The sequence below is a fragment of the Pelobates fuscus genome, chromosome 11, assembly GCF_036172605.1.
Source record: "Pelobates fuscus isolate aPelFus1 chromosome 11, aPelFus1.pri, whole genome shotgun sequence".
Taxonomy (NCBI): Eukaryota; Metazoa; Chordata; class Amphibia; order Anura; family Pelobatidae; genus Pelobates; species Pelobates fuscus.
This window is the reverse complement of record NC_086327.1, coordinates 72,999,861-73,021,892: the sequence shown is the minus strand read 5'-3', so window position 1 is coordinate 73,021,892 and position 22,032 is coordinate 72,999,861. Positions and strand designations below refer to the sequence as shown.

The following is a 22,032-nucleotide window of genomic DNA, read 5'->3' as shown; positions in this document are numbered from 1 at the left end:
GCGTAATAATATGCAGAGTTTAGATTAAAGGAACACTCAAAGTGTTAAAACTGATTGAACATCTAGCGTTCCTTTAATTAGAACGGTGCCAGGCAAATTGGAAAGAAATAAAAAATAACTTGCCTTTTCAGCCTGCCAAAATGTACTTTGCTTTGTGTTTGCTGCACATGTGCCAATTAAAGTTAATTAACTGTTCTTCTCATAGTGAAACATGGAGTAATACTTCCCCATGGAAGTTCTTTACTACTTCTTAAATAGTAATTTAAACTGAGTGAATTCTGAAATCCTGGCTGTCCGTTTAAAAGACTTGGGATGTTCCCATATAGTCCCCAATCATTTCATAAAAGTGTCAACTCCTCTTGAAATCGGGACATTATGAATTGGGACTTCAAGCAAGCTGAAGTGCGTTTGGAGTTTCCCTTTCATGCAATTCACACAGTTTGGAGTAGCAATCTGCCAGCATGGTAGCTGCATGCGTACATATTCTTAGATTATTATTTTTCCATTACTATTTTAAGAAATTGTATGACCAAAGAAATATTACAAATTATTTTTGTTTTAAATGTATTCTATTGGTATTTTATTTTTTGAATAAAGTGTGATTGTATTGTGAAATGACTAGAAATGCGTACTCTGCTGCACACTGTTATGTGACCTGTAATACTTTTTAGATTAAGCAAGTCGAAATAGCTAATTTTTTGTTTTATTTTCTTATTTGCAGTCTTCTTTAATGGATTTAGCAGATGTTTTCACCTCTTCTGCTCCTGTAACTACTGCTACAGATGTGTGGGGACAAACTGGTGCCCCTACAGTAGATCCATGGTCTAGCACTTCCACAGTTCCAGCAACATCAGACCCATGGGGAGGACCACCTGTTGTAGCTGGTGCCACTACTGATCCGTGGGGTACATGTGTGCAGACAAACCCTGCTTCCAGTGACCCATGGGGTGGGACTCCATCAGCTTCCGCCACAGATGCCAAATCAGTGTCTGACCCATGGAATCCAGGAGGTGGGTGCCCAAGTATATTTTGAAACCTATTCTGTTTGATGTAAATATGAATATGTATATATTTAATAGATGCCAAATATTTAAATTTAAGCAAAGATGTATAGAGACTGCACTATGTTTAGAGAAAGATCCCCATAGAAACTAACCTACAGTATTTTATTCCCTGTGTCAATGCAGTCTTCTCTGGTCAATAACAGTCAATGATTGCTACTTGCAGTGAGACACTCATGAGCCTATATTAAATGTAAAGCTTCACTATGCATAGTTTATCTTACTGTGACGCTGATCCAATCTTCTAACAACCTTTAGTCAGCACTGCTATCAGCCCATGCCACAATTTACAATAGGATATACAAAGCGGAAACCATTGCCTGTACTATTCTATGCCTTAAAGGAACACTATAGCATTAGAAATACAAACATGTATTCTTTTTTTTTTTTTTTTTCTTTTTTTTTTTTGCAATTTACATTTTTATTAAGTTTCAATTATAGAAATCATGTAACTTCTTTAAAGTAACATATATAACATCAATGTTATTATGAAGAGACTAAAAATACATGAGGCAAGATATTATGATAAATCTTATTGCTCCCTTCAGGGCAAACAAATTGATGTTAAATTCATTATCCTATAATAATCTTTGTTTACAATATCAAAGCAATGTAAGAAAAATATTATACAGGTATAATAGTTTTTAAAAGGTTCATTGTTTTATAACTTAATTGCCTTAAGTATTCTCATATCCCTTAGTAATCGTATGAAAACTCAAAGATTTCACAGTAATCTACTTCCAATATTGTTGCCTGGTTAACACATATACATACTTACAGTAAAGAATAAACAAAAAAGAATGGGTATCTTATGCGCTGGGGGGTGCACTATGTGATTAGGGAGGGGAGTTGCTATAGCTGTTCTTTAAGATTTTATTGTTGCAGAGAGAACTTTGTAATCTCAATCCAAAATTCGAACAAACCTGTATTCTTAATGTTATAAAGTCCCTAAGATATTTGGTACCCTCCCATTCTCCAAATAAAGGACAAAAAAAACTTTTTTCATTTACTTAATTTGAGCGACGTCATGAGGATGGAGCGACCGAATATGCTGTGCTTGCCACGCACAATGAAGCTTCCCCACAGGAAAGCTTTGAATTCATGCTTTCTTATGGGGAATTTGAAGACATACTCATGCCAAGCGTAAATACGTCTAACATTGTTTCATGTAGTAAAACTCCATTAGGCACCAGGAAGTGCCTATAGTGGCTGTGTCGAAGACATGTCTTGGGTGCCGATAGTGCTCTCTTAACTATATATATATATATATATATATGTATGTATGTATGTATGTATGTGTATATATATATATATATATATATATATATATATATATATATATAAGCAGAAAAAAGATGAGAAGAGCACTCCAGAAGACTTAATAATTGATTTTTATCGGTGTTAAACAGAATCTACGTTTCGACCCGCAGGTCTTAAAGACCTGCGGGTCGAAACGTCGATTCTGTTTAACACTGATAAAAATCAATTTATTAAGTCCTCTGGAGTGCTCTTCTCATCTTTTCTCTCTCTCTCTCTCTCTCTCTCTCTCTCTCTCTCTCTCTCTCTCTCTCTCTCTCTCTCTCTCTCTCTCTCTCTCTCTCTCTCTCTCTCTCTCTCTCTCTCTCTCTCTCTCTCTCTCTCTCTCTCTCTCTCTCTCTCTCTCTCTATATATATATATATATATATATATATATATATATATATATATATATACACAATTATGAGCTTCTTTGTGTCAATCTCCATAAATACACATCTTTGCCTGTTAATATAATTTAACATCTAGAATCACTAGTGGTGTGTTTGTTTAGATTGGTTGATGTACAACTTATACTAATAAACTCAAAGCATCACTTTTTCTCACTTTAAAGGGACTATATAGACACCCAGACCACTTCATCTCAGTGGAGTGGTCTAGGTTCAGTTTCCTTGTTCCCTTAACCCTGCAATGTAAAACATTGCAGCATTAGAGAACCTGCAATGTTTACAACATGTTGAATTCCCATAGGAAAGCATTGACTCACCACTTTCCTAAGGGGTAAGGCCTAATGTGGCCATGCTTGTCCATTAGGTTCCCCCCCCCCCCATCAGTTTACGTTGGAAATGGAGGAGCCGGACCAGGGATGTCAGAGCTGGAATCAGATAAGTGTTTAAAGGGTCATTAATACTTAAATTGCTGACATGGGGAAGGGCTGCAAGGGAGGGTGGAGGAGGACACTATGGTGTTAGGAATAAAGCTTTATATTCATAACGCTATAGTGATCCTTTAAGTGCGAATAATTTCTCTCTTTTGATTATGGGGGTTATGCCTTCGAAAAAAACTGGAGGATTTTTGTCAAATTTTGTTTTTGTTTTATGTATCTAATAAGCATTTTTTTGCTACCCCTTTCTTTGCCATTAGCAGCTTAAAAAGCCAACATCATGCTTCCCAGCTATCCCTATATAGGGTAAACAGTCACAATTTATTGGTCCTTTACCTACTTTGTTCCCTGGTGTCCGGCTTTTAGGAACTGATGTCCTGCTTTTGGGAACCAGGGAACTGTCCCTTAAAATTTTAGCTTTTTTAAAAAAAATTTTACTTGCATGTATTATGTCTCGTGCTCGTATTTTTTGTCTTTCAATAAAAAAAAACTTTTGAATAAAGATTATATAAAAAAAATTGTAGCACGAGTGCATCATTATACATACTCCCAATACACTTAGGACACAAAGACCCTGTATAAAGAATTTAAATACAAAAGGTAATTGTTCTTTCTTTTATATCAGGTACCACACCGACTGTAGCTACTTCAAGCAGTGATCCATGGTCTTCAAATTCTCCTGGTGCGGATCCTGTTAAGCAACCAGCAGATCCTTGGGCACCAGTTTCAACTTTTTCTGATCCTTGGGGTGGATCACCTTCTAAAGCAAGCACAAATGGGACAATAGGTATGTGACTCATTTGATACAAATTTGAACTCTGTGATGATTTGGAGCAAAATACATTAAACCGTTCTGGATAATAGTGGGAGATTACATAGTTTTGCATTTGTTGGGGGGGGGGGGGACTGAAATCCTTTACATTCAACTTTTCACACATCTGGTTAGAGAATTTTGAAGCCATGGGGAAAGAAAATGGAAATCGCCCTCCCCCCCTTTCTCCCCTCCCACAGAGAGAGAGAGTGAGAGAGGAAAAACATCTGAAGTGGTTTAGAAGTAATTAGGAAGTCATCCTTAGTCCTGTTTGATAAGATGTCTTACTTCATGATGATGTACGTTAATAAATGGGAATGATCAAAGTTACAACTTGAATTATTTTATTTTTTTTAAATCTGCAAGCAAACCTTTTTACACAGATGTACAAACTAAAATAATAAAAGAAAAGTTTAGAAAAGATATGTAATAAATCTTTATAAACTTGATCAGCTTACATTGTGTGACGCGCATCTTGGCTAGGGGAGTTTTTTCAGCCTCTCCTAGCCCCTTCACACATCTGTCAACACACCAATTTCTGTTTAGCCATGCATGAGAGAGTACGTGCATGCCCATGACTTTTGCAAACAAAAGAGCAAAAGTAGCTGAGAGTCAGCGAATCAATGACAAACTGATTCACTGCATACAGAAAAGAAAGAGCTAGTGTAACAATTGATATATACATACACACTTTTACATATACAAAAGCATACATTCACAGGTACACACATAATCATAAGTGTGTGTCTGCCAGTATGTATTGGTACCTGTGTGTGCCTGTCTGACGTGTATATGTGTATATGCCTGATAATGTGTGTCTGGCAGGAGTGCTCTTGTGCATCTGTGTGTATGTGTATCTGAGACTGTGTCTGTGCATCTTTGTCTTAAAGGGTGTGTGGGTGTATGGGGAACCTGCTTGCGATTTGTTTTATGTAGAGGAGGGCCACTTGTGGTTTTGATGCATGTTGTGTTTATGGCACAGCTTTGGTGTGCGTGTGATGACTCTTTGTGTGTTTCTGGGACAGTGTGTGACCGGATAACTGTGTGGTTAGAGTAAGGGATGTGTGGGGTATTCTGGGTGCTTATGAAACCGAACCAATTTTTTTTAAATTAAAGGGACACTATAGTCACGAGAACAACTACAACTTATTGAATTTGTTCTGGTGAGTAGAATCATTACGTTAAGGCTTTTTGCTGTAAACACTGTCTTTTCATAGAAAATGCAGTGTTTACATTACAGCCTAGTGATAACTTCACTGGCCACTCCTCGGATGGCTGTTAGAGATCCTTCCTGGGTCATGGTTGCCTAAAATGCATCCAAACATTCAGGATCTCCTCCCTCTGCATGCAGACACTGAACTTTCCTCACCGGGATACCGGGAAATTTCCCGGTGGGGATACATACTTTTTGGTACCTGTGGGTGGGCAGACTGATAGCTGTGCTGGCGGCCGCAGGGAGAACTTGAAAGGCGGCCGCAGGGGAAGCTCTTCATGAGGCTGCTGAGGGAACAGGCTCTTCTGGGGGAGCAGGCTGTTCTATCTCTGCTCTCCCTCGCGCGCTAAAAAGAGACCGGAGGGAGGGGGAGCAGAGACAGAACAGCCTGCTCCCCCAGAAGAGCCTGCTCCCCCAGCGGCCTCATGAAGAGCTTCCCCTGCGGCCGCCTTTCAAGTTCTCCCTGCGGCCGCCAGCACAGCTATCAGTCTGCCCACCCACAGGTACCAAAAAGTATGTATGTCAGTGGGTGTGTGTGTGTGTGTGTCTGTGTCTGTGTCATGCTGTGTGTGTCTGTGTCATGCTGTGTGTGTGTCTGTGTCATGCTGTGTGTGTGTCTGTGTCATGCTGTGTGTGTGTCTGCATCATGCTGTGTGTGTCTGTGTCATGCTGTGTGTGTGTGTCTGTATCATGCTGTGTGTCTGTCTGTATCATGCTGTGTGTCTGTCTGTATCATGCTGTGTCTGTCTGTGTCATGCTGTGTGTCTGTCTGTGTCTGTCTGTGTCATGCTGTGTGTGTGTGTCTGTGTCATGCTGTGTGTGTGTGTCTGTGTCATGCTGTGTGTGTGTCTGTGTCATGCTGTGTGTCTGTCTGTGTCATGCTGTGTGTCTGTCTGTGTCATGCTGTGTGTGTGTGTCTGTGTCATGCTGTGTGTGTGTGTGTCTGTGTCATGCTGTGTGTGTGTCTGTCATGCTGTGTGTGTGTGTCTGTGTCACGGTGTGTCTGTGTCACGGTGTGTCTGTGTCACGGTGTGTCTGTGTCACGGTGTGTCTGTGTCACGGTGTGTCTGTGTCACGGTGTGTCTGTGTCACGGTGTGTCTGTGTCATGCTGTGTGTCTGTCTGTGTCATGCTGTGTGTGTGTGTCTGTGTCATGCTGTGTGTGTGTGTCTGTGTCATGCTGTGTGTGTGTGTCTGTGTCATGCTGTGTGTGTGTGTCTGTGTCATGCTGTGTGTGTGTCTGTGTCATGCTGTGTGTGTGTGTCTGTGTCATGCTGTGTGTGTGTGTCTGTGTCATGCTGTGTGTGTGTGTCTGTATCATGCTGTGTGTGTGTGTCTGTGTCATGCTGTGTGTCTGTCATGCTGTCTGTCATGCTGTCTGTCATGCTGTCTGTGTCATGCTGTCTGTGTCATGCTGTCTGTCTGTGTCAGTCATGCTGTGTGTCTGTCTGTGTCAGTCATGCTGTGTGTCTGTCTGTGTCAGTCATGCTGTGTGTCTGTCTGTGTCAGTCATGCTGTGTGTCTGTCTGTGTCAGTCATGCTGTGTGTCTGTCTGTGTCATGCTGTGTGTCTGTCTGTGTCATGCTGTGTGTCTGTCTGTGTCATGCTGTGTGTCTGTCTGTGTCATGCTGTGTGTCTGTCTGTGTCATGCTGTGTGTCTGTCTGTGTCATGCTGTGTGTCTGTCTGTGTCATGCTGTGTGTGTGTCTGTGTCATGCTGTGTGTCTGTCTGTGTCATGCTGTGTGTGTGTGTCTGTGTCATGCTGTGTGTGTGTGTCTGTGTCATGCTGTGTGTGTGTCTGTGTCACGGTGTGTCTGTATCATGGTGTGTGTTTGTCATGGTGTGTGTGTGTGTCTGTCTCATTCATACAAACACACTGCACTCATTCATACAAACACACTGCACTCATTCATACAAACACACTGCACTCATTCATACAAACACACTGCATTCATTCATACAAACACACTGCATTCATTCATACACACACACTGCATTCATACACACACACTGCATTCATACACATACACACACATACACACACTGCACTCATACATACACACACACTGCACTCATACATACACACACACTGCACTCATACACACACACACACTGCACTCATACACACACACACACTGCACTCATACACACACACACACTGCACTCATACACACACACACACTGCACTCATACACACACACACACTGCACTCATACACACACACACACACACACTGCACTCATACACACACACACTGCACTCATACACGCACTCATACACACATACACACACTCCACTCATATACACACACACACACACACTGCACTCATACATACACACACTGCACTCATACATACACACTGCACTCATACATACACACACTGCACTCATACATACACACACTGCACTCATGCACACACGCACTCATGCACGCACACACACACACACTGCACTCATGCACACACACACACACTGCACTCATGCACACACACACACACTGCACTCATGCATACACACACACACTGCACTCATACACACACACTGCACTCATACACACACACACTGCACTCATACACACACACACTGCACTCATACACACACACACTGCACTCATACACACACACACACTGCACTCATACACACACACACTGCACTCATACACACACACACACTGCACTCATACACACACACACACACACTGCACTCATACACACACACACACACACTGCACTCATACACACACACTGCACTCATACACACACACTGCACTCATACACACACACTGCACTCATACACACACACTGCACTCATACACACACACACTGCACTCATACACACACACACTGCACTCATACACACACACACTGCACTCATACACACACACACTGCACTCATACACACACACACTGCACTCATACACACACACACTGCACTCATACACACACACACACACTGCACTCATACATACACACACACTGCACTCATACACACATACACACACTGCACTCATACACACACACACACACTGCACTCATACACACACACACTGCACTCATACACACACACACTGCACTCATACACACACACACTGCACTCATACACACACACACTGCACTCATACACACACACACTGCACTCATACACACACACACTGCACTCATACACACACACTGCACTCATACACGCACTCATACACACACACACTGCACTCATACACACACACACTGCACTCATACACACACACACTGCACTCATACACACACACACATACACACACACACACACACATACACACTGCATTCATTATATACACACACTGTAAATAAATATTAAATTAATACAATTTTTGGGGGATATAATTTTATTTAGAAATTTACCAGTAGCTGCTGCATTTCCCACCCTAGTCTTATACTAGAGTCAATAAGTTTTCCCAGTTTTTTGGGGTAAAATTAGGGGTCTTGACTTATACTCGAGTATATGCGGTAGGCTTGTGTATACCATGTCCCTTTTAATTGTTTGTACAATTGTTTATCTTTTGAAATGGCAAGCAATGTACACGCATTTGCTCTGACAATACTACACACACAATCTTTATCTCTTTTACCCTTTCAAGGTGAGTTGGATCTTCTTGCTGGAGAGGTCCCTGTGTCCCATTCTTTAGGATCCAGAAGTCCAGATGCTTTTGACATGAGAGCAATGCATGATTCACTGTCTGATTCCACAAAACCCACACGAAAAACACCAGAGTCCTTCCTTGGACCAAATGCTGCACTGGTAGATTTGGACTCTTTGATTTCCAAGCCGACATCCCAGAATACAAAGTTGTCTAATCCTTTCCTTGTTGCAGGTAAGTTAATGACATTTTAATTATTTGTTTTCTAAGGAATTGGTATTTGGATAACTGGAGTCTAATCTGAAACACATCTTGAATGCTAGCGATTCCACACTGTTTACTAGCATACAAAACAAAGATCCTGACATGTTGAGCTAAGTATTTAAAAAAAAATCGTTTGCATTCGAGTAAAGAAACAAATGTGAGTATGTGTACATTTCCATCCTCCTTTCTAGTTCTTACTGCATGCAGCAACATTCTTGCCGTAGAGCATGCCCAGCACTCCTCTGTTGAAATCAAAAGAAGAATATTAGAAGTCCATTTACTGGACATGTTACTGCAAACCAGAAATGTATTTAAGTTACTAATTCTTGTTAACTCAGACAATAACTTAATCTGTGGAAATTGCAGTGAATCTACCCATTGTCAACCTGTTAGTCTCTAAGAAAACATCTGTGTAAAATGTTACACTATATGTTATGCCACCTTTTATGGCCTGATTATCTTATTCAAGCTCAAGTCTGTGCCTCCCAAATATACAGATGAGCTGGAACAAGATGAGAAAAATCAGAGGGAACCTGTCTGCTTTCAAAAGGCTTTGAAAACTCAACTTCTTTTCCCAGTAGTAAGCGTAGATTGAGAAGTATAATATGGCACTACAATTTATTATACCTGTGCATACATATCAAATTGACAAAAAGGGATACTTTAATTTTACGTGAGGAGTGTGGTCAGGTCTGTTCTGAGTTTATGGGCTTACTAATAACAAGTAAGTTGAAATTGTGCTTAGTGGAAAGAAAGAGGCAGCAAAAACTTAATAAAGTACTATTTTTAGACGCTGTTACAAAAAATATGCACTGTAAAACATGTAATGCTAAGTCGTGCTAATACAATGTTGCTTGTAGTGTCCACTTTAGAAAAAACATCAAAAGATGGGGAAAAGTATGTAGTGTGATACTGTATATCCAATATAGGGTAAACAATAATTATTGATGTATAATTTAAATGTGTGCATTTTTATAGGTACACTGGTTACCTAAACAACTTGAGCTTAATGAAGTAGTTTTTTCTGTATAGATCATGCCTCGGAGGTTTCACTGATTAGTTCACTGCCATTTAGGAGTTAAATAACTTTTGCTTCTGTTTATGCAGCCCTAGCCATGCCTCCCTTGGTTTTGACTGACACATTTTCAATCAGATGTAACTTAATTTAAAAGTTTTTATCTCCTGTACTGTAAATTAAACTTTAAGCTTATGCAGGAGGCTTATGCAGGGTCTTGCAAGCTAGTAACAGAGATTGAGATAAGAAATTCTAAATTAAACAGAATATGCAATACGGGTGTGTAAACATTAGATGACTCTTTACAGGAAGCATTTAGGAAGGCTCTTTAAGTCTGTTACGTATTCATCCACACATACAAATGTGGTTGTGTCTGATTCTGTGTTCCTGACCTCGGCAAGTATTTTGACTATTCTTGGGTACGTTAAGTCTGGCCATTCTAAGGTCCGGTTATACGTTATCCTTAATCCCTAGGTGTTACACAGTTCTGCGTGCTGGATCAACTTGTAATCCTGACATTACGACATGGCCGTAGATCCTGCAGAATTGTGTCAGCAGCTTCTGCGAGAAAGCTAGGGGAGAATGATCACCGTATGGATCAATTTGCCCAGGCTTTTAGCACGCTCCTTACTAGGATGGCTCATTTACAACCTGAGGCTTCTCCGATTCTGTCACCGCTGCCTAATGTACCTCCACCTATAGTATATAATGCACCTACGATCTCCTTATCTCCTCCCCTGCATTTTTCTGGTAATATCCAGGAATGAAGGGGATTTCTCAATCAGATTGAGTACCACTTTGAGGCCTCACCTGGTTCATTTCCTTCAGATAGAGCTAAGATTGGGTATCTTATGAACCAACTTAAAGGTAAGGCCTTTAGACAGGAAGGAACACGCCTCCACTGCCTTAATGCATGTCAAACAAGGGAACCGGTCTATCTCAGATCATGCCATAGAATTTCGTACTTTGGCATCTGAGGTAGACTGGACTAATAACGGATTAATCGCTGCTTTTAAAAAAGGATTATCCAAGAATGTTCTTGACGAAATTGCTGCCAAAGACCTACGTAATGACTTTATTACTTATGTGATGCAGATCGATAATAGACTCAAGACCAGGGAAATTGCTAGGAACAGAACTAGACATTTGACTGTGACTAGCACCTCGATTCTCCAAACCTGTTGTTGTCTCTGGCCTTCTGGCCCCTATGCAGTTAGAGGTTACTGGACTGTCTGAGGCAAAGAAACCGTATAGGAGAAAAGAGGGTCTTTGCTTATATCGTGGCAAAAAAGGACAAATGAGAGATGCTTTTCCTATACATCCGGAAAACTTCCGCACCTAAGAACCTTAAGAGGACAGGTCTTAGGTGTAATGGATATGTCCTTAAGCAATTCCCGAAGCAGATTTCTCCTTGACATTCCGCCTTTTGCAATGACAAAGCAAAGCCCCGGTTGACTCAGGTGCGACAGGTAAATTTATTGATTTACATTTTGTTAAGAAACACACTATACCAGTCAAGTAGAGATCATCACCTCTAGCGGTTGAGCGGTTGAGGCTATTGATGGGAGACCCCTATCTCAACCATTGATTACCCATGAGACCTTGCCTATTTGCATTACGATAGGAGCTTTGCATAAGGAAGACTGTACCTTCCAGATAATCGCTTCCCCTTGTCCCATCGTATTAGGTTTCCCTTGGCTCATCAAGCATAACCCTCATATTGACTGCAGGGGAAATACTGGAATGGGGTAAAGACTGTCAGGAAAACTGCATGTTTCACCTTACTAAAAAAGTGGGCGTTGTTGCTTTACCTGCTGCTACGTCTCTGACCCCCGAAATTCCCGTACAGTATTTGGAGGTTAAGAAGGCGTTTATTAAAAACCAGACTGATGGGGGGCGGAGCCTGGCTTCCGGGCTGCATGGACGTGCTGCTACAGAGCTCCTGAACGCAATGGCACAATTTGGGGCAAAAGCCCCAAAAAACAAGCACGTACAGCACCTGGAGGGTGATAGAAACGTGGGGGACACCCGGACAAAGCGAAGGATACCAGCCGTTAACCCACTGCCTACCGGGAACCGGCACCAGCAACTTGAGGCCTACTTGAGACCCTGTAGGGGAGAGGCGGCCGCTCTCCTCGCGGGGAACCCAGTGCATGGAACCCCCACGCTACTCACCTCCTACCCCCCCCCCCCCCCCTTTGGACCGGCGGGGGTCATCCCGGTCTGCAAAGTGTGTTCGGATCCACCAGCTATACGGGGAAGTGAAGCGGAGATAAAGCAACGCCAGCACCCACACAGCTCCTCCAAGATGGCGACAGCCGACACGCTGACTGCAAATAATAAGCTACCGCTAAAGTTGATCCGACGAGACACAGCTCTGCGCCTGAACGCGATATTCAGCCGTTTCTGGGCACAGCTCAACGACCGCATAAGAGCAGCACAAAGCACTCAGGAACCTGCACAGACGGCGGGTAAGAGAGGCAGCTGGCAGCAGGGGCAGGGAGGGGAACCCTCGGGCATAGCGACAGGCAACCCACACACCCCCATACCACAGAGCCCACCCGGGCTGAAGGCCAAAATGGAGAAACCCCGGACGCATCGTCCACAGGCAAGGAGGCGTTATCGCCGCAAGCGGCCAAAGACCAGCAGGCCCTCCATTGCCCCCGAGAGGGGAAGCAACTCAAGCTCCAGTAGTCTTCGAGTTCGTGGCACCGAGATGCAGGCCTACAAAACAGCCTGGGGCTTGAAGGATGTCACCACACTGCGCACTGCCACCGCGGCCTTCAACATCACACCGACCACTACTCACTGTCCCACAAGAGAAGGCATCGGCTGATAGAGACTATCACTGAACCAATTGTATGGCGGCAGCCTGCAGGATCCCAATGGCGAACCCAAGGTGCCTTTACCACACCACTTACCAAGCATATGGACTGTACCGGGCAGCAGGACACTCTAGAGTCACTTGAGTATACCCCAGACAACAATGAACACTTATTATGGGACTCATCCAAGGCTAACTAGTTTCTTGAAAAATATTATGTTTTGCACTGTTAGCTAGTCTCTCCCCAAATTGTCTACCGTGCTTTCTCCGCATGCCATTTATCAACTCCCCCTCTCATGCATTGTTAAAGGCACATTGCTAACTATCTTAATATTGTCTGAATGTGCCTTAATTTACTAATTGGCAACTGCGCGATCTCTGGGGCGTAGTCCATAGTCAGTAAGGTGTGCATAGCTTGTTAGAGACAGTCCTGTTCAATTTGTAGCCTGTAATTTTTGACCCTACATCGTTTATTGTATTAGCATGTTCCTACTGTTTGAGTTAAAACCTATGCGACAGGGAAATCTTGCACCTGCTTCTTAATTTTATACAAAGCTTACATATTTTAAAAAGAGTGTGATACCAGCATGTGACCTTATCCTGTACCTATTATACTAAAAATGTGCACTGTCTAACAATTCCCCTACTTGTTACCTATGCCAAGCAGCTCAAGGAATGCCGTTGGGGTACCTAGAGCCAGTTGTAATCCCTATATGCACTGCAAAAATAAAAAATTCAAAAAAAAAAAACCAGACTGATGTTCTTCCTCCACACAGGTCATACGATTGCTCCATTGATCTGTTGCCCGGGACTATGCCTCCTAAGGGGGCAGTATATGCCCTATCCCCACAAGAAAGTAAGATCATGAATGAGTACATCAAAGAATCGTTAAGAAAAGGCCATATACGTAAATCATCCTCGCCTGCTGGAGCAGGATTCTTTTTTGTAGCTAAAAAAAGATGGAGAGTTACGTTCCTGCATTGACTACAGGGCATTAAACAAGATTGCTATAAAGAATGCCTATCCCATTCCCCTTATATCCGAACTGTTTGATAGACTCCAGGATGCTAAGATCTTTACCAAACTTGACCTTAGGAGTGCATACAATTTGGTGAGGATTAGGGAGGATCACGAATGGAAGATGGCATTTAACACTAGGAGTGGGCACTATGAATACCTTGTCATGCCCTTCAGATTATGCAATGCGCCGGCTGTGTTTCAGGATTTTATTAACAATGTATTCAGGGACTATATCTATTCATTTGTTCTAGTTTACCAGGATGATATCCTTATTTATTCTCCAGACTCATCATTAACATGTTAAACAAGTATTACAAACATTGCTTGATAATAGACTTTATTGTAAACTTGAGAAATACATATTTGATCAGCATGAGGTTCAGTTTTTGGGGTATAATATTTCTGCCGCTGGTTTCCAAATGGATCCTCGCAAACTAGAGGCCGTTCTACACTGGCCATTACCCAATGGGTTAAAAGCCACCCAAAGGTTTATTGGTTTCTCTAAGTATTATAGGAGATTCATCAAAGGTTTCTCTTCGGTAATAGCCCCCATCACCAATATGACACGCGAGGGGGCTAATTGTACTATATAACTGTAACGGAATGCACTGTATCAGCATACGATATCCGTTGGTACATCTAGGAAATCCACAGTCAGAGTAGAAAGCAAGGCAATATCCCCAATCCTCCCAATAACCGGACGAAACACAGTTTGGGAGTCAACTAACTCGGTTTATTCACAGGCAGCATATTTATACAGTTCCCCATGCAAGGGGTTTCCATACAGTAATTCCAGGGGATTTCTCCCAACATGCACTGTGACTTTCCCAACAGGCATTGCTGCACGAGAAGGATACTCCCACTAAAATGGACGATTAAGTGGATTATCCCCTCGTGCAGCAAAACGGACAATTGACATTAAAATCTGTAATTCACACAATATTCGGTACTTCGGAATAACTGAACGTTCGGTAGATAGCTGGGGTCGGGGCGCACACTTTGGGAGAATACCGCTCCGATCCCAGCTGATTTGACCGAACGCCGCACATAATACAGTTAAACATTAAAGTGGGTTTAAAAGTACCGAATAAGTACGGGACACATAATGTACCGAACGCGGAACTCCCGAACGCTCTAGAAGTCCAGCGGTGTTCGGATCATTGAGTAGCCGTTTTCAGTTCCAGGCTCTCGACGACCGAACACCGCTGCAGAGACAAAGGATCCAAGATGGCCGACCGCCGCATGGTCGGTAGTCGAACGACGGCCACCTAGGAGAGCCCTTAATTACCGATTGCAACAATGTTGCAACCGGGTAATTGGTGCCACACGACCTGTGAATGTGTGGTCTACCTGGGGAGTCCACATTCGTACGGTGAACGGCCAGGATAGCCGTGTTTCGCCGTATGAATGCTTTGTATGCTGGCAGCATACGGCTGTCAGCATGCGAACGGCCATAGGAAAATACATATACAGTTAACGTTACATAGTATAGCTTCAGCCTACGGACAACCTGCAATGAATATAGTCCAGAAGTGGCTAGGTTTGCCACAATGCTCCCCCAGAACCAAGCCGGCATACACAGTCTGATCCCAACGGATCGGCTTGGGGATGTCCGGGAGAGTACTCACAGATCACTTCTCGAGTTCAGTCTGTCTGGATAACCCGTCAGCGTTACCGTTTTGTTTTCCTGGCCGGTAATGGATAGTAAAGTCAAAGGGCTGCAGCGCCAAGCTCCAGCGCAGCAGCCTGGCATTGTCTCCAGACACACGGTTTAGCCACACTAACGGGTTGTGATCTGTGAGTAAGGAAAAAGGTTGTCCGTACAAATATGGCTGTAACTTTTTAAGGGCCCACACCACGGCCAGGCATTCTTTCTCGATGGCGGCGTAGCTCACTTCACGAGGCAGCAACTTGCGGCTTAAATAGGCTACGGGGTGTTCTCCGCCATCGGCTCCCACTTGGCTCAGTACTGCCCCCAATCCAAACATTGAAGCGTCTGTGTGAACAAGAAATCTTTTAGTTGGATCAGGAGCAGTTAACACAGGAGCATTAGTGAGAGCAGTCTTGAGTTGTTGGAATGCCTGCTCACACTCTGGGGCCCAGACAACCAGTCGGGGAAGGTTCTTCTTCGTCAGGTCGGTTAGGGGTTTGGCCAGGGTGCTATAGTCAGGGACAAACTTTCTGTAATAGCCGGCTGTCCCTAAGAACGCCAGCACCTGGGTCTTAGTCCTGGGGGTAGGCCACTTGGCTACGGCCTCAATCTTGGCTGGCTCGGGCCTCTGCTGCCCACACCCTACACGGTGGCCCAGGTACTGCACCTCGGCCATACCTATGTGGCACTTGCTAGGTTTTAGCGTTAACCCGGCCTCCCCAATGCGATCTAATATCGCCCCTATGTGGTGTAGGTGATCTTCCCAGGTCTGGCTAAACACGGCTATATCGTCTAGATAGGCACAGGCATACTCCTGAAAACCGTCCAGTAGCCGATCTACCATCCGCTGAAAGGTAGCCGGAGCGTTTTTCATCCCGAAAGGCATGACCTTGAACTGGTACAGGCCAAACGGGGTGACAAACGCCGACTTGGGGATGGCGTCATCGGCTAGCGGGATCTGCCAGTACCCCTTACACAAATCAATGGTAGTGAGATACTGGCCCCGTGCCATCTTATCCAACAGCTCGTCTATCCGGGGCATCGGGTAGGCATCAGACACCGTTTTGTCATTTAGCCTCCGGTAGTCAACACAGAATCGGGTGGTGCCATCCTTTTTAGGTACCAGGACTACCGGCGATGCCCAGGGGCTATCGGAGGGTTCGATAACCCCTAGCTGCAACATTTCGTCCAGTTCGGCTTTCATATGGGTCCGGACGGATTCCGGAACCCTATATGGAGCCTGGCGCATAGGTAGCTGTCCTGGGGTCTCCACTCGGTGGGTGGCTAGCGGAGTGTACCCAGGTAAATTGGAGAAGGTAGTCCCCTTGGCTACAATCAGCGCCTGTACCTGGGCACGCTCTTGGGGGCTTAGCCGCTCCCCCAGTTGAACTCCCCGGGAGGGCTCTATCTGTTCCTCGGGTTCTAGTAGGTCGGGTAAAGGTAGATTTTTCCTGATCCTCTACGGAGGAGGCACATATGGCCGTTACATCCTCTATCCTCTCATGGTAGGGTTTGAGCATGTTCACGTGGAGCATGCGTCTCTTCCCTACCCCTGAGCAGGGGCCGATCACATAGGTAGTGTCGCATCGCTGCTCCACTACCTGGTATGGGCCTTGCCAGACGGCCTGCAGCTTATCTGTGCGGACGGGCTTTAAGATCAAAACCTTCTGTCCCACCTGAAAGCTGCGGTCCCTGGCTCCTCTATCGTACCAGCGGCGCTGGCGTTGCTGGGCCGCCTGTAGGTTTGTGTGTACAGCCTGAGTCAGCGCCTCCAGACGGTCCCTGAACTCCAGGACGTATGACACGATAGGGGTCTCGTTAGTGGTACTCTCTCCCTCCCAGTGTTCCCTAATCAAGTTCAAGGGTCCTCGCACCCTCCTCCCAAACAGTAGTTCAAACGGGGAGAATCCTGTCGACTCCTGGGGGACCTCTCTATAGGCAAAGAGTAGGTGAGGTAGAAACCTCTCCCAGTCTTTGTGGGTCTCCCCGAACGTCCGAAGCATCTGCTTCAGCGTCCCGTTGAACCGCTCACAAAGCCCATTGGACTGGGGGTGGTAGGCGGAATTAACTATTGGCTTAATGCCACACACCTTCCACATATGTTGGGTAACTTCGGCCGTAAATTGGGTACCTCGGTCCGAGATTATCTCTTGGGGGAAAACCTACTCGGGAAAATACCTTCATTAATGCCTCTGCTACGGTCTCAGCGTGGATATTAGAGAGGGCCACGGCTTCGGGGTATCGGGTGGCGTAGTCCACTATAGTTAAGATATACCTTTTGCCAGAGGGACTGGGTTTTGGCAGGGGACCTACGATGTCCACTGCTACTCGGCTGAAGGGTTCTGCTATGATGGGCAGGGGGCATAGCCTGGCTTTGTGGCGATCTCCTCGTTTACCTACACGCTGGCAGACGTCGCAGGAGGTGCAATATTGGCGCACATCCTGAGAGATCCCGGGCCAGAAGAAGGCATGGGTCAAACGGTATCGGGTACGGGTCATCCCTAGGTGTCCGGACAAGGGGATGTCATGAGAAATTCGCAGCAGCTCCTGTCTATACTTCTGGGGTACCACTAGCTGTTTATTAGTTAAGGTGACAGACCCCCCCACATCTTTTGCTGTGACACGGTAGAGCAACTCTCTTTCCCAGATGAACCGCTCCCCCTCTAACCCTGCTTGGTCGGTTTGTGCCCGGTCCCTATATACTTGGAGAGTGGGATCGGTCTGGACTTCGGTCGCAAAGGTAGTCGGGGTGTCCCAGGACATGGGGGTCAGTTGGGGAACCTGGTCTCTTACCTGAGCCTCAGAGTGCGTTGGTGTAGCCGTGGTGCGAGCCTGTTGCCGGGTGGTTACGGGAAGTGCCTCCTGGTACGGAGTCTGGGGAATAAAAGCGGAAGTCATTTGGCCCAAGTCATTCCCCAGTACAACATCAGCAGGTAAATTCTGCATCAGCCCCACTTCTACGGTCCCCTCTCCCACACCCCAATCCAAATGAACTTTGGCAGTAGGTAGCCGGTATACTGCTCCCCCGGCCACCCGTACTGCCACGGAGCCGCCAGTGTGGGTTGCGCCTGGTACCAAATGTGGTGCAACCAAAGTTAAAGTGGCTCCCGAATCCCGGAGCCCTTGCACCTCCTTTCCCTCCAGGGTCACTAGCTGCCGATGGTGCTGTCGGTTGTCGGTGGCTCGGACTGACATTACTTCGTGCAGTACCCCCAGAGGCTCCTCAATTTGAGCGCTCAGCACGTCTTGGGTGGCGGGTGCTACCTGGTAATGGTGCGCAGCAGCCCTGGGTGCCAAATTTTGTCGCACCTGATTCCAAGCTTGCCGGCTCCGGTTTTGGGTGCACTCTCGAGAAATGTGCCCCCACTGCTTGCAGGTGTGACACTGAATGTTAGCCCTGCCGTTGTATCGGGAGGGGGCTGGTGGAGTATTCAGTGCCGGCCTGTGCAGGGGTACGGTGGGGCTGGTAGGGGTAAAATTATTAGGTGGCCCTGTAATCCGAGGGAGGGCCTTAGTTTGGGCCCCGTGATGTCTCCTGGCATCAAAATGTTGATCCGCCAATTTAGCGGCTTCGGGTAGGGTGAGGGGTTTCCGGTCTCTCACCCATTCTTGTGCTTCTGGGGACAAACCATTAAAAAATTGTTCCAGCAGCATTAACTGCCTCAACTCCTCCATGTTAGTAGCGTTGCTGGCCTGTATCCAGCCTAGCGATGCTTGGTCCAGCTTGTGCGCCCATTCTGCATGAGAATCTTTCTCAGGCTTGCGCAAGCCCCGGAATTTCCGCCGGTATGCCTCTGGGGTAATAGCATACCTCTCCAAGATTGCCTTCTTCACTTTAGGGTAATCCTTACTGTCCTCTCGGGGTACAGCACGGTAGGCTTCAGCTGCCCTACCCGATAATTTGCCTGCCAGCAGCGGCACCCATACTGCGGGCTCCAAATCGTGCAGATCGCACAGCCGCTCAAAGTCCTGCAAATACCCATCGATTTCGTCCTTTTCTTCACAAAACGCTTTAAAGGCGTGATGTGGGACTTTGGGCTTTACCTGTCCGTAGGTGGAGGCAGTAACAGACTCTGCCCTAGGCGGGGTTGCTGGTGTGCTGGTCGCCATCAGATAGTCCTGTACATCTGATACCATCACGGTCAGTATTTCCAGCGGTACTGGTTGCGGTAAAAACTCCAACCTGGTTCGCAGCTCTTTTTGGAATGGGGTCTCTTCCTTGGCTGGTGGGGGTGTAGCGCTGCGGGCTCGGTCTTCCTCCATCAGTTCAGCGATCAGCACAGCTTTAGACTTGTTGCTGGCTATCTTACCCCTGGCTTCCAGTAGCTCTTTTAAAGTTTGTCGCTTTAGTATGGTATAATCAATCTCCATACGAATTGCCCTTGCTTTCCTTGTTCGGTCGTTCCAGTTTCCACGAACGCTGCTTTTTCGGCTGTAAGGTTCGGATCCCGTCGCTTGCCACCAATTGTAATGGAATGCACTGTATCAGCATACGATATCCGTTGGTACATCTAGGAAATCCACAGTCAGAGTAGAAAGCAAGGCAATATCCCCAATCCTCCCAATAACCGGACGAAACACAGTTTGGGAGTCAACTAACTCGGTTTATTCACAGGCAGCATATTTATACAGTTCCCCATGCAAGGGGTTTCCATACAGTAATTCCAGGGGATTTCTCCCAACATGCACTGTGACTTTCCCAACAGGCATTGCTGCACGAGAAGGATACTCCCACTAAAATGGACGATTAAGTGGATTATCCCCTCGTGCAGCAAAACGGACAATTGACATTAAAATCTGTAATTCACACAATATTCGGTACTTCGGAATAACTGAACGTTCGGTAGATAGCTGGGGTCGGGGCGCACACTTTGGGAGAATACCGCTCCGATCCCAGCTGATTTGACCGAACGCCGCACATAATACAGTTAAACATTAAAGTGGGTTTAAAAGTACCGAATAAGTACGGGACACATAATGTACCGAACGCGGAACTCCCGAACGCTCTAGAAGTCCAGCGGTGTTCGGATCATTGAGTAGCCGTTTTCAGTTCCAGGCTCTCGACGACCGAACACCGCTGCAGAGACAAAGGATCCAAGATGGCCGACCGCCGCATGGTCGGTAGTCGAACGACGGCCACCTAGGAGAGCCCTTAATTACCGATTGCAACAATGTTGCAACCGGGTAATTGGTGCCACACGACCTGTGAATGTGTGGTCTACCTGGGGAGTCCACATTCGTACGGTGAACGGCCAGGATAGCCGTGTTTCGCCGTATGAATGCTTTGTATGCTGGCAGCATACGGCTGTCAGCATGCGAACGGCCATAGGAAAATACATATACAGTTAACGTTACATAGTATAGCTTCAGCCTACGGACAACCTGCAATGAATATAGTCCAGAAGTGGCTAGGTTTGCCACAATAACCTAAAGAGGCTTTTGAGCTTCTTAAACAAATGTTTGCATCTGCTGACATATTAAGACATCCTGAAACTAGTAAATCTTTCCTACTTGAGGTTGACGCCTCCGAGACAGGGGTCGGGGCTGTTCTTTCTCAGAGAGAGAGAGTCCGGATGCCCCTTTGCATCCATGTGGATACTTCTCCAGAAAGTTGTCTCCTGCCGAGTGTAACTGTGACATTGGTAATAGAGAACTGTTAGCCATCATACTAGCGCTTACGGTATGGCGACATCTTTTGGAAGGTTCCAAGGATCCCATTCTGATTTTTATGGATCACAAGAACCTGGCATGTATTGGGGATGCCAAACGACTGTCTTCTAGACACTCTAGATGGTCATTATTTTTGTCTCGCTTTAACTTCATTATCACCTACAGACCCGGTTCTAAGAACGTTAAAGCTGACGCCATTTTGACGTTGAATCTGATCTTGAGCAAGAGACATCCCCTATTATTTATCCTGAGTGCATTATTCCATCCACTGTCCTTTCTTTATCGTCCCCTTGCTCCGTGTTATCATGACTGCTCATCCCGAGGCACCTTGCAGCAAACCTCAAGATAAATTGTTTATTCCATTGCCTGACAGAAAGAGGTGCTGAAGGTATTCCATGACAATGTGACTGCTGGGCATCCGAGTGTTAATAAAACTGTATCCGCCATTTCCAGGTCATTTTGATGGGAGTCACTGAGGAGGGATATTAAAGATTATGTAGAAGCCTGTTCTGTTTGTGCAGTTTCGAAGGTTCCTCATAAATTTCCGTGTGAATTGTTACAGCCACTTCCTATACCCAGTATCCCATGGTCTCATTTATCGATGGATTTCATTGTTGAACTCATCCTCATGGTAGTTGACCGTTTTTCCAAAATGGCACACTTTACTCCACTTAAAAAACTGCCATCGTCTCAGGACCTGGTGCACATATTTATACGCGATATTGTCAGGCTACATGGTATTCCTCAAAA

General features: G+C 45.3%; 1 protein-coding gene across 4 annotated transcripts in view; it reads left to right on the top strand.

Moving 5' to 3' along the window:
• Positions 1–22,032, top strand: part of LOC134577564 (epsin-1-like) — a 149,213-nt gene that overhangs the window by 107,692 nt on the left and 19,489 nt on the right. For all 4 annotated transcript variants that reach the window (XM_063436368.1, XM_063436366.1, XM_063436365.1 and 1 more), the window contains 3 exons: positions 722–1,010; positions 3,828–3,989; positions 8,839–9,072. In XM_063436368.1, the coding sequence (XP_063292438.1) occupies positions 722–1,010; positions 3,828–3,989; positions 8,839–9,072 (685 nt within the window). The remainder of the gene's footprint in view (positions 1–721; positions 1,011–3,827; positions 3,990–8,838; positions 9,073–22,032) is intronic.